Source organism: Leptodactylus fuscus, chromosome 6, assembly GCF_031893055.1.
Source record: "Leptodactylus fuscus isolate aLepFus1 chromosome 6, aLepFus1.hap2, whole genome shotgun sequence".
Lineage (NCBI taxonomy): Eukaryota > Metazoa > Chordata > Amphibia > Anura > Leptodactylidae > Leptodactylus > Leptodactylus fuscus.
Window position 1 is genome coordinate 159030655 of NC_134270.1, and position 12408 is coordinate 159043062.

General features: G+C 44.4%; 2 protein-coding genes across 3 annotated transcripts; both read left to right on the forward strand.

The window, feature by feature from the left end:
* The first annotated feature begins 2419 nt into the window (after positions 1-2419).
* Positions 2420-5261, forward strand: LOC142209777 (complement C1q subcomponent subunit A-like). The gene is made up of 3 exons (XM_075278823.1): positions 2420-2476; positions 3855-4018; positions 4493-5261. Exons 2-3 carry the CDS (start codon positions 3856-3858, stop codon positions 5077-5079), a joined length of 750 nt encoding a protein of 249 aa, XP_075134924.1. The 5' UTR covers positions 2420-2476; position 3855; the 3' UTR covers positions 5080-5261.
* A 2044-nt stretch (positions 5262-7305) lies between these two features.
* C1QC (complement C1q C chain) lies at positions 7306-11440 on the forward strand. 2 transcript variants are annotated; one of them, XM_075277753.1, is made up of 3 exons: positions 7306-7370; positions 8643-8807; positions 10259-11440. In XM_075277753.1, the coding sequence occupies exons 2-3, from the start codon at positions 8651-8653 to the stop codon at positions 10813-10815; spliced, it is 714 nt and encodes a 237-aa protein (XP_075133854.1). In that variant the 5' UTR covers positions 7306-7370; positions 8643-8650; the 3' UTR covers positions 10816-11440. The 2 variants fall into 2 exon arrangements, with proteins under 2 accessions (XP_075133854.1, XP_075133853.1); XM_075277752.1 differs by having other exon boundaries at positions 7311-7366; positions 8641-8807.
* Positions 11441-12408: the final 968 nt, after the last annotated feature.

The following is a 12408-nucleotide window of genomic DNA, read 5'->3' on the forward strand; positions in this document are numbered from 1 at the left end:
ACCATCTGCAAGGAGTTTGTATGTTCTCCCCGTGTTTGCATGGATTTCCATCCCATATTCCAAAGACATACTGATAGGGAAAAAATGTACATTGTGAGCTCTATGTGGGGCTCACAATCTACATTTAAAAAAAAAAAAAGATTGGGAACGGAATTGCGATCCCGATCGTTCAACTTAACTGCACAGATATGCTTCCGCTGCCACTCCCCATTCTTCTCAGTCCTCTGCTCTCTCATTCACATGCCTTCAGAGCGCTGTGCGCACCCCCGCCTCCCTAGGCTAGTGTTACTGATGCTAGGAGAAGGCGGGGCTTCTGGCTTAAGAGAGTGTGGGCGGGTATTGGGAGGGGAGACGTAAGTGATGCACTCAGGTCTCCCTGCCCTGTACCTACCCACACTCTCCTAAGCCACAACAAGCCCCGACTATTCCTAGCATAAGTAACACTAGCCTAGGGAGGCGGGGGCACTCACAGTGCTCTGAAGGCAGCGGATCTGTGCAGGTAAGTGGATGGCATCACTACACAGAGTGGAGTGAATAGGATCATTTTTAAAATCTGATCTTCGATCATTAAAAAATCCCTTTGACTTTCCGGAGGCTCTTCTGTGAGGAGGCGGAGGCTAAGATTGTTATGTCAGTCCAGGTAGCTGCAACGGGGCTAAGGAATAGCAGTAGGGAATCTCGCCCTGCACTACTCCCACTAGCTATCCCGGTCCCTGCCTCACGGGTGTGGGTCGGCTGTACTCAGGCTAAGCCTGACCCCGACAGCTCCTCTCTCACTGATTCCGTAGGCCTAGAGGGAAGTGGGAGAAGGAATGCCCTATGAGATCTCTAGGGACTGGAGACTAAAGGGGGTCACCCCTAATGAACAAGTGAAGCTGCTACTGACAGGGACTGACAAGGGTGTGCGCTGACTAACAACACAAGCAGCACACAGGAAAAATGTGGGAAAGGATTCCCCCAAACCAATATGGGAAGGAACCTTACACTAGGAAACAAACACAGGGAAACTGAGTAGAAATCAAAGGATAAGGCAATTCACTCACACAGTCAATTATACACAGAGGGAGGATTGGTGAACACAGAAGGGAAAACACACAAACCAACTCGTTCACCCAAACCTCCCAAAAACCAACCACGGAACTTCCTCTATCCAAGATAACCACCTACTCCTCCTGCTAAGGCCTAGCTCTGCAAAAGCGACACTCAGCACAGAACCATGGGAGGCATGGGTTTAAATACAGAGTAGAGACCACTCCTCCCAGGTGCAAATGGGAGGACAGACTAATCAACCAGGAGATAAAGCTGCCTACCAGCAGTGCGCGCATGCAAGTCAGAAGGTGTGCACCAATACTCACGACAGGACAACCCCGCAGCGCCAGGATGCCACCCCAGACACTGCGCAGCCAAAAACTCCCCAGGTAAGAAAAATAGAAAGTAATGAACCTAAATACTCCTAACAAAGATCGGACCAGAATGGAGACTGCTGTGGACCGATATTAGACTCCACCTTCTCCAGCAGAACCATCGTTGATTGGCCGAATGCTGTACTCTGTATGGCATTCAGCCAATCAATGCTGGTCAATGCATTCCTATGGGAAAAAGTCAGCTCCCATATATCGCAAGCTGACAGGGATCCCGACGTAATACAGTGACTTGGGCATATTAGATGCCCCCAGACATGCTTCCCCTGCTGTCCCAGTTACATTCCAGGGTGTTGGCATCATTTCCTGGGGTGTCATAGTGGACTTGGTGACTCTCCTGAGTCGAATATTGGTTTCCCCTTAAACGAGTATTTATTCCCCATAGACTATAATGGGGTTCGATGTTCGATTGAACAGTCGAGTATTGAGCGGCTACTCAAATCGAACTTCGAACATTTCACTGTTCGCTTATCTCTAATAACAGGCACTGCCCAAGCCCTTATCAGTAAACTGTAATTAGCTGACCTGGTTGCCCAGAACTGGAGATAACAGCTCTGAGAGCAAATGTGATTGAACAACTCATCCCCCCTCCCCTCTAGAGAGCAGACACATCATCTGTCCTGAGATCAGATAACAGGCCTTGTTCCTTGACAACGTAGTGAAGAAATGGAATGAATAATCTCACATAGCTGGAAAATGAATGAGCTTGTAGTTTAGATAGGATCCATGAGCTGGGAATACTCCTTTATTCTAGACACTCTGAGTTTCTGGAGATCTCTGGCATTGACTTTGGGGTGCAGGGGTGACTCTGGCATTGACTCCTATATGCCTGGCACCAGTGGCTGTGACTCCCAGGTGACTGGAAGCCTCCTGCATTGACTCCTGGGTGCCTAGGAGCCTTTGTCATTGACTCCCGGGTATATTTTTCATTCTGGGTTTATTCACACCCCCTATCACAACTGAGAAGTTCCTCTTTGTAAATTGTGTGTAAGAAGGAGAAGTGATAATAACAGAGCAAAGTGGTCAGCGGCTACAGCAGAGCAAACTGCCATCAGGTCGGTGTATCATTATCTCTTTATTATAGGCTAGAATATATAAATTATAGAGTATGTCAGTATCGTACGTTACATAATGGAGTATTATATAGTATTACTGCAAAGTATAGCAAGGAGCCTTGTATAGTATAAGAGTTCTGTAGACTGCCAATGAGAGTTATACCGTATTACAGTACAGTGCAATATATCAGGGAGAACTGCATAGTGTTACAATACAGCACATTATATACTAGGGGAAAACATATTATTATAGTACATTATATGGTGGATCACTAAAAAGTAAATATAGTACCTTATTGGATACAGCTACAGATATTATTACAGTACATTACATATTAGAGCAAAATATTACTGTACATTATAGCTTAGAGCATTATACAGTATTATAATACAGTACTATATTACATTATTAGTATCACGGTACAGTGTATTATACATGTGAGTATAATATAGTATTACAGTGCACAGAAATATACAGTGTTATAGTAAACTATATCAGGGAGCATAAGATAGTATTACAGTACAGTACTATACATTATATAATACAATAGTATATAGTATTACAGTAAATTATCAGTACAGTATCAGGGAGTATTATTTTATATGGTGATATATAGTGTTACAGTACAGCACATAATGTACATCATTATAGACAGAGCGGTATACCGCCTTGATGTGCAATACATAGGGCATCATACATTATAGTACATTATATCAGACAAATTATTACAGTACCTAATATCATACAGTTATATATCACATCATATATTACAATTTCAAATATCATCCACTATTGTACATTATATCATACAATATATTACAGTACCTTATATCATACAGTATTATAGCACATAATACAATATATTCTATTACAGTACCTATCATATATTATTCCATTACATTATATCATACAGTATTATAGTACATTATATCGTACAATATATATTACAGTATATTATATAATACAGTATTATAATAAATAATACAATATACAGTATATATTATTACAGTACATCATACAGTAGTATAGTACATTATATAATACAATATATATTATTACAGTATATCATACAGTATTGTAGTACATTATATAATACAATATATATTATTACAGTATATCATACAGTATTGTAGTACATTATATAATACAATATATATTATTACAGTATATCATACAGTATTATAGTACATTATATAATACAATATATATTATTACAGTATATCATACAGTATTATAGTACATTATATAATACAATATATATTATTACAGTATATCATACAGTATTATAGTACATTATATAATACAATATATATTATTACAGTATATCATACCATGAAGCATTATTACCATATTACCTACTATATTATCTAATCTTAGTATGGAGCCGTTCTGGGTGTTCTTTGCCATTTTCATGGTGGGATTTCCTAATCTGATTCGGTGCCAATCGGATAATTGTTTTGCTGTCAAAGGAGAGAGTGGTGTGATGGGTCGACCAGGCAGGGACGGACGACCTGGACAGAAAGGAGATCGCGGTGACCCAGGTAATATAGCTGACCCATACCCAACCTTCCAGAGAGGTCCAAGACACTGTGTTATATATATCTCTAGCCAGAGCACCACATGTTATATATCCAACGCATCACATGTCATACATATCTCACTCTCCAACTATAGTATCAGATATCATTCATGTCCCAACCAAGGCATCACGTCATATATATTTATTTTCATAGAGCGTCGGATATCATATTTGTCTCTCACCAGAACAACACGTCACTTGTCATAAATGGGTTCCACTAGAGCGCCCCATGGTATATATGTCTGTCACTGGTGTGTCACGTGTCATGCATGTCTCTCACTGGCATGTCACATATCATCCCTATGAAATCCCTTCATAGAGTTTATTTTGATGCGGTGATATCTTATGATATGGAAGATGTAGAGAATATAAACAAGAGTGATACAGCCAGCAATTATCTTCCATCTTATAATGGTTATTTTTTTGACTCCTTCAGGAACTCCTGTCCATTCTGTAGGACTGACTGGAAGCAAAGGGGATGCTGGAGACCCTGGTACTCCTGGTGAGCCTGGTAATGTAGGCTACATGGGACCAGAGGGGCCTACAGGACCACCAGGAGATCAAGGCCCACCAGGTTCCAAAGGATCAATGGCAGATACAAAGGCCGAGCACCGAGCAGCCTTCTCTGCCGTCAAGCCCAAGTTTAATGAGAACCGTCTGGTGTTTTCCCAAACTATTACCAATCAGGATAACGTCTATGACATACAAAGTGGGGAGTTTACCTGCAAAGAGCCTGGATATTACTACTTCACATTCCAGGTGGTCTCCATGGGGGACCTTTGTCTTCACATCTGGATGAAGAGAAATAAGGAGAAAGAAGGAAAGAAGCTGCTGAGTTTCTGTGACCGCAACCAGCGCAGTCAGCCACAGGTCAATTCGGGGGGCTCTGTCCTCAATCTAGAACGTGGAGATAAGGTTTGGATTGAAACAGATGCCAAAAACCGAAGAATCGCTGCGCCAGACACCAGTAGCATCTTCAGTGGTTTCCTGCTCTTCCCAAGAAGCGATGAGGAAAGCAGATAATATGACTGACCTAAGAAACCCCTCACCAATAAACTAGAATGTAAAGTAAGACTTTTATCCCAACTCTGGCTGGTGGCTCTCCACCAATATATAGAAACACAATTGTTAAAAATTCTCTGTACCAAGTACTCATTGGTATTGCTCATTCTGTTCAGATGTGTGCTATCATTCTACCTGCAATAAACCGCTTCAAACTTCTCTGAGTCCTTCATTACTTTCCATGGGTGTAATCACGTAGAGAGCTTCTCTGGATGGTAGACACACTCGTGGGATTGCTGGATCATACACTTCATCCAGCCTCAAGTAGCCACCAAGTGCAAATCCACTATGTGGGCAGCCAACAGGTCTGTATATTACATGGGTTTGATTAGGTACCAAGGTGCTTGTCTGTCAATGAAAGGGGGACCTGAAGGGTCACCTCCACCTCACCAGAGCTGACCACAGATTCTGAAATCTAGGCGAAAGAGCAAATATGGACATCTGTCACTCCCAGTGATCGAGGCTGAAGAGCATTTAGTGCCATCTTTATTAAAAATCCAGAACCTTTGTCTCCACGTGTCCAGATTCTGCACAGCACCGATCATTACACACTTCTAATATCAGATAGTCATGGAATCCTTCTACCCTTTATGGAGGACACACTGAAAAGCAGAGATCCCAATGAACCCAAATCATGGAAAAAAAAACTGATAAAATAACTCGATGCAGCCATGATAAGGTCTTCATTCACACGGTATATAAAGATGACAAATGGAATGTCGTCCATATCTGCATCCATTCAGACTCCACATAGTTCCCTCCTTACATCAGCCCCATTGCCTAGAGATGAATGCTCACCCCCAATAATAATGACACTGCTGCCTCTTGTGCACCCACTACCACCACTATGTCCTAGGGTATGATGGTCTTACTGGTGGACACTGGAATTACAGCAGATATAATGGAACCTGTGTTCCACTTCTACCCCACACACACAACCATCAGGGGTTTATTACAGGTATGGGCCAAGCATTGATGTTGTGTGTAGAGCAGAGGTTTCCATCCAACATAACCACCATGTGTGACTTCCAACATACTACTCCATCTACTACTAGTGTTGGCCCATGTGGAGGACACTACACACTGACTGAGGCCCAGCACTCTTTACGACCCCTCATCCCACTGTTTGGGCAATTACATGTATTTGTGTTTCTGTGGAAGAGAAAAAGAACACACTTGAGAGGCAATGACTGATCCAGGCCGAACCATAACCACATCTCAGCTCCAAACCAATGGTCACCAAGCCTTTGCTTCCATCTTATGGAATATTGTTATTTACTGTTCATCTGTCTTACTCCAAGTAAATCTATGAGTCTTTTTTTCTCCATTCATAATTGTCTCCTGAGCAGTGGCGTAACTAAGAATGGCAGGGCCCCAAGCTGAACATAGGGGCCCCCCAGCCCACTGATAAACCCCGACCCACGCCCCCCGACCCGCACATTCCTGCACACACTATTATGCCCCATGATGGCCATTACACACACACACTTTTATACGCAATAGTGGCCCCTGCACATATTATTATGCCCCTAAGTAAATAGGGCCCGATACCTGTTGGGGTTACTCCAGCAGGTGGGCCCCTAATGTCCTGGGCCCTGTGGCAACTATTACCGCTGCTACCCAGGTAGTTATGCCTCTGTTCCTGAGTTCTCCAAACTCCACAGCCATCAAGGGCATCCCAACCACCATCAGGGTCAGGCAGGCATATTACTACTTCCACCATCCACATTACAGGTCCCATTATCACTCATTGCATTATTCCCTGTAGAGTACAGGAGACCTAGTGACACCATCGATAGCCACTATGAGCCCAACCATGGCAACCTCTACTCCCAACCTCACTGTTTTCCTCCATAGCAGTGACTAAAGCGTTGGTCCTCCATTCTCCAAGTTGCTGGGAGATCCAGCAGTCGGACCCCCAACAATCTTATACTTATCCCTAATCCTGTGGCTAGGGGATAAGTGTATGTAATTGGACAAGTCCTTTAAGGCAACTGTTGTGGCAACTCTGGGCACCGAGGAAGTAAATATTTTGATTTTCAGATTTTCACTCTTCTTTTACAAGAAACTGAACTTGTGGTTCTTGTTAGAGATGGAGAAAGCAGAACAGAAAGTCCTGGTGTCAGCACCAGCAATGGATGAAGAAATAGAAACGTAACACTTTCAATTTTCTTCTCAGGCATAGATTACGGATCACTGTGGACAGCACAACCTATAGAAGTGTCCGGAGCAGAGCCAACAGCCAGAGGTCAGTGAGCAATTTAGGAGACATATGGGGTAGTGGGTTTTAGGGTTATACCTGCACCATCCTGACTGCATATTTCTCAGATGACTAAATATTTCTTAAGTGACTGCACCTTCCTGTAGTGACTGCACCTTCCACTAGTAACTGGACGTTCCACTAATAATAGCACCTTTCTCCAGACCCTGCACCTTACTCTATCGACTGCACCTTCCTCCACTGCATGCACTGTCCTCTATTGAATGCACATTTCTTAGGTCACTGCACCCTCCTCTAGTGACTGTACATCTCTCAGGTGACTTCATCCTCCTCTAGTGACTGCACCTTCCTCCAGTGCATGCACCATACACTAGTGTCTGCACATTTCTTAGGTGACTGCACCCTCCTCTAGTGACTGCACCTTCCTCTTGTGACTGCACCCTCCTCTAGTGACTGCACCTTCCTCTTGTGACTGCACATCTCTCAGGTAACTGCACCCTCCTCTAGTCACTGCACCTTCCTCCAGTGCATGCACCATACACTAGTGTCTGCACATTTCTTAGGTGACTGCACCTTCCTCTTGTGACTGCACATCTCTCAGGTGACTGCACCCTCCTGTAGTGACTGCACCTTCCTCTTGTTATTGCACATCTCTCAGGTGACTGCACATCTCTCAGGTAGCTTCATCTTCCTTTAGTGAATTAGAAATTGTGGGGGCAACCTAGGGGGAAGACATGAAACTATGGAGGGAGGACCATGACACTGTGGGGGCAACATGGAGGGGAACATGAAACTGTATGGGAAACTGGGGGGGGGGACATGTAAATCTGCGGGGCAAGCTAGACAGGGACATGAAAATGTGGAAGCAACTGTAAGGGGACATAAAAATGTTGGGGCAATTGGAGGATAATATGATATAATGTCGGAGGGACCTCAGGGGGGTGGCATGGGTTAATGTCTGAGGGGCCGTGGGGCGGACAGGATAAAGTGTGGTGCATGCAGGGGATTTGACTTTGTGAGGGTCTCTAAGGGGCATTATACCATGTGGGGGTCATTGAAGGGGCATTATAATTTGTGTGAGTCAGGTATTTCTAAGGGGGGCGATAGGGGGCTCACTTATGAAATCTTTGCACTGGGTCGACCAATGTGTCAAAAAAAAAAAGCCCTGCCAATGATACTCAAATGTCTATCATCCTGGTGTCATGGGCTGAGAAAAGACTACTTTGTATGGAAGGGGCATTAAAGTCCAGGCTCTGCCACTTGTCCTTTGTGAATGACCCCCATTGTCTCTCCATACACAGAGCCTCAATCATGTTGCTGGGAGTTGGAATCATGTTCTTGAGTCTGTTCACCTGGGTGACGTGTTCAGACTCACAATGTATCTCAGCAATGCCAGGTATGCCAGGAATACCAGGAATCCCAGGCAGAGACGGCCGGGACGGGCAGAAAGGAGCAAAAGGAGAGAAAGGTAACATCTGTTCCATGCAGGTTAATCCTAATGATCCATCTGAAATTTAATGGAGTGTGAACAGTTGCATACTTAGGTAGACTCGTTGCCTACATGGTAATTTACATGGGATGACACCGTCTAGATAGAAGATGAAATGGTCTAGCCAATTTGTAGTTCATTGAAATAAATGGGGTTCTTTGGACATTATTGGTTTAGGCTTTCAATTTTTCTCCTGGTTCTCCTCATTGGCTTATAGGTCACTATTTTCTTGTGGTTCTCCTCCCTGGCTTACAGGTCACTTTTCTCTGGATCTTCTATTCTGCTTATAGTTCACTGTCTTCCCCTAGTACTTGTCCTTGGCTATATGTAACTGTGCCATCTTCTTCTTATTCTTCTGGTTTTACTACTTGACTTATACGTCACTATCTGGTACTGGTTCTCTACCTTGGCTTATAAGCTACAGTCCTCTCCTGGTTCTGTACTCTTATAGTTTACAGTACACTGTCTACTCCTGGTAGTCTGCATGAACTCACAAGTCACTGTGCTCATCACATTCTCAGTCTTGGCTCACAAGTCACTGTCCTCTCCTTGGTTTCTGCCTTGGCTCACAAGTCACTGTCCTTTCCTGGTTCTCTGTCTTGGTTCACAAGTCACTGTCCTCTCCTGGTTTTCTGCCTTGGCTCACAAGTCACTGTCCTTTCTTGGTTCTCTGTCTTGGCTCACAAGTCACTGTCCTCTCCTTGGTTTCTGTCTTGGCTCACAAGTCACTGTCCTCTTCTTGGTTCTCTGTCTTGGTTCACAAGTCACTGTCCTCTCCTGGTTTTCTGCCTTGGCTCACAAGTCACTGTCCTTTCCTTGGTTTCTGTCTTGGCTCACAAGTCTCTGTCCTCTCCTGGTTTTCTGCCTTGGGTCACAAGTCACTGTCCTCTCCTGGTTTTCTGCCTTGGGTCACAAGTCACTGTCCTCTCCTGGTTCTCTGCCTTGGCTCACAAGTCACTGTCCTTTCCTTGGTTTCTGCCTTGGCTCACAAGTCACTGTCCTCTCCTGGTTTTCTGCCTTGGGTCACAAGTCACTGTCCTCTTCTGGTTTTCTGCCTTGCTCACAAGTTATTGTCCTCTCCTAATTCTTCCCCTTGGCTCACAAGTCACTGATCTCTCCTTGCTTTCTGCCTTGGCTTACAACAAGTCATTGTCCTTCTGTGGTTCTCCTACCAGCTCTGGCTGTCAAGGAGTGTTTTAGTAGCTCTAACTCCGCTCTGCATTCTCTCTTTATTGGGATCCCTCGGAGTTCAGTGTTTGGGTCCCCTGAAAGTTGGGCAGACAATCATCAAATTTGGTAAGACTATGCAGAATTTGCTTAATTTCTTCTTTCCTAATTCTGTGAATTGTGCAATTTAAGGATCTCTTAGTTCTGCTCTTATCTGAAATATATCTCACTTCTGGCTCTGACGCCATCTTCTCATCACACAGGGGTTCCAGCCAACTCCAACTCGCTCAGTATGAAAGGTGAAAAAGGATTTCAAGGGCTCCCAGGCCCAATGGGTAAAAATGGACCCAAGGGACCACCTGGACCTCCAGGAGATAAAGGCGAACTTGGTCCTCCTGGGGAGAAAGGAATGCCAGGAAACCACAAGCGCCAATATCAATCAGCTTTTACAATGGCAAGAACAACAAAAGATTATCCTGCAAAAAACACACCCATCATTTTCAACAGAGCCATTACCAACATCAACCAGGACTACAATGTTACCTCAGGGACCTTTGTGTGCCATATTCCTGGACTGTATTACTTTGTGTATCATGCCTCACAATCCTCCAACTTATGTGTCTCTCTATATGCAGACAAGGAGAAGAAGGCTAGCTTCTGTGACCACATGTCTAACCAGCAGCAGGTCACATCTGGGGGGGTGCTGGTCCAGCTGACCAATAACCAGGAGGTTTGGTTGTCAGTCAATGATTACAATGGCATGATTGGGATTGAGGATAATGACAGCGTCTTCTCAGGGTTCCTAGTGTTTCCAGATTAAAGTGCACAACCATAGGACTTATGTTCAGCTCAATATACTGGCAAATTAGTTGGTCTGTAGGCGAAGGCTGGCCTTACATATTACATTAGCATTCTCCCAAAAGCAATTTTCCCAACTCCACCATAAACATGTAGACTGAGTTATGTCCCCATTGAACTCAACTGTCTCTTGAGAAATCTGTTTTCCCTCCTGACTCCACTCTACCACCCTGAACTATTCTGTCACCCCTCCAGACTCCTCTGTTGTCTCTTGACCCTTTCCCCTTGTAGACTTCTCTCTTCCCTTCCAAACCTTTCTGTCACTCTCAAAACCGTGCCATCTCACCCCTATTTCCCCCCTGTATACTCTTGTAAAAATGACTATGTCCCTCCGAATCCCACCATCCCCACTCCAGATCCTTCTGTCTTCCCTCTGGACTCCTCCAAAGACTCTTCTATCCATTTATAAACTCCCCTAATCCTATTTTCCAGATGCCTTTGGCTGATCACCAGAATCATAAGACCCTTCTCCAGACTTGTGATGAACGTTAGGTGCAAGCAGGACATGTTTTATGGGGGATGTGGGGTCTGAAGTATAGAGAGACCCCACAACCCCCATGAAGAATACCCTGCTTGCATCTAACTTCCATCACAAATATACTTTATGGGCTCAACCACTATCAAACATATTCTGTAAACCCTAAACCCCATAACACTTCTACATTCATCTAACCATCATTACACGTGATCTAGATGGATCCATCCCCCATCCTACATGTTCTGCCTACACTCAAATCAAATAGGCTTTATTGGCACGTCCGAATGGATATTTGGCATTGCCAAAGCTAGTAAAGTGTGTGGGGGGGGGGGGGGGGTTTGGAGTCGAGGGGGAGAGTATGGGTGGGGTGGCTGATTTGGGGTATAACAGTCCATGGAGTCTCATCTTCCTCTTAGTTGGTGACCGCTATATGGGGAGGTGGGGTGGGGCGGGTGGTTTGGGGTATAACAGTCCATGGGGTCTCATTTTCCCCTCAGTTGGTGACAGCTGGACACGTATTGGGCAGCGATCTCCACAGTGGCCTCTTCTTCTCCCAGTAGGATGTAGAGTTTCCTCTTCCCATCTGCAGATATGAAATCTGGGCAGAGAGTCTTTGGTAGTTGACTGCCCTCACAGCTGAGTATTTGGTGCAGTGTAGCAGGAAATGGGCCTCGTCTTCTAGGACCCCCTGGTCACTCTAATCACACAGGACCTGCATGGATGCAAACTCCCCATCAAATGTGTTCTCCATGCAGCAACATCCATCACACATATTCTGTGTGGACCGGACCCCCATCACACGTTCTATACAGATCTAACCCCCATTGGTCAAATTCTGCATACATCCAACCCCTACTACACAGGTTCTCAATGCATATAACCTGTATTTCACATGTTCTGAATTACTCATTTTTCATACAGCCAACCCCAGCAGACATGTTTTTTAGAGTATACCAACCACCATTGCCAGTAGACCCAACCACCATTACATTATTTGTTGTATGCACCCAAGCTCCATATCTTTTGTGGGGTATATTCAGAATGAGACTATGATCAGTACTTTATACCACTCTCTTG

Bases quoted from the DNA above. Each gene is read 5' to 3' on its own strand.
- LOC142209777 (XM_075278823.1), top strand. From the start codon at position 3,856: ATGGAGCCGTTCTGGGTGTTCTTTGCCATTTTCATGGTGGGATTTCCT. The intron at 4,019-4,492 runs GTAATATAGCTG...TGACTCCTTCAG, and splicing joins AGGAGATCGCGGTGACCCAG to GAACTCCTGTCCATTCTGTA.
- C1QC (XM_075277753.1), top strand. From the start codon at position 8,651: ATGTTGCTGGGAGTTGGAATCATGTTCTTGAGTCTGTTCACCTGGGTG. The intron at 8,808-10,258 runs GTAACATCTGTT...CTCATCACACAG, and splicing joins AGGAGCAAAAGGAGAGAAAG to GGGTTCCAGCCAACTCCAAC.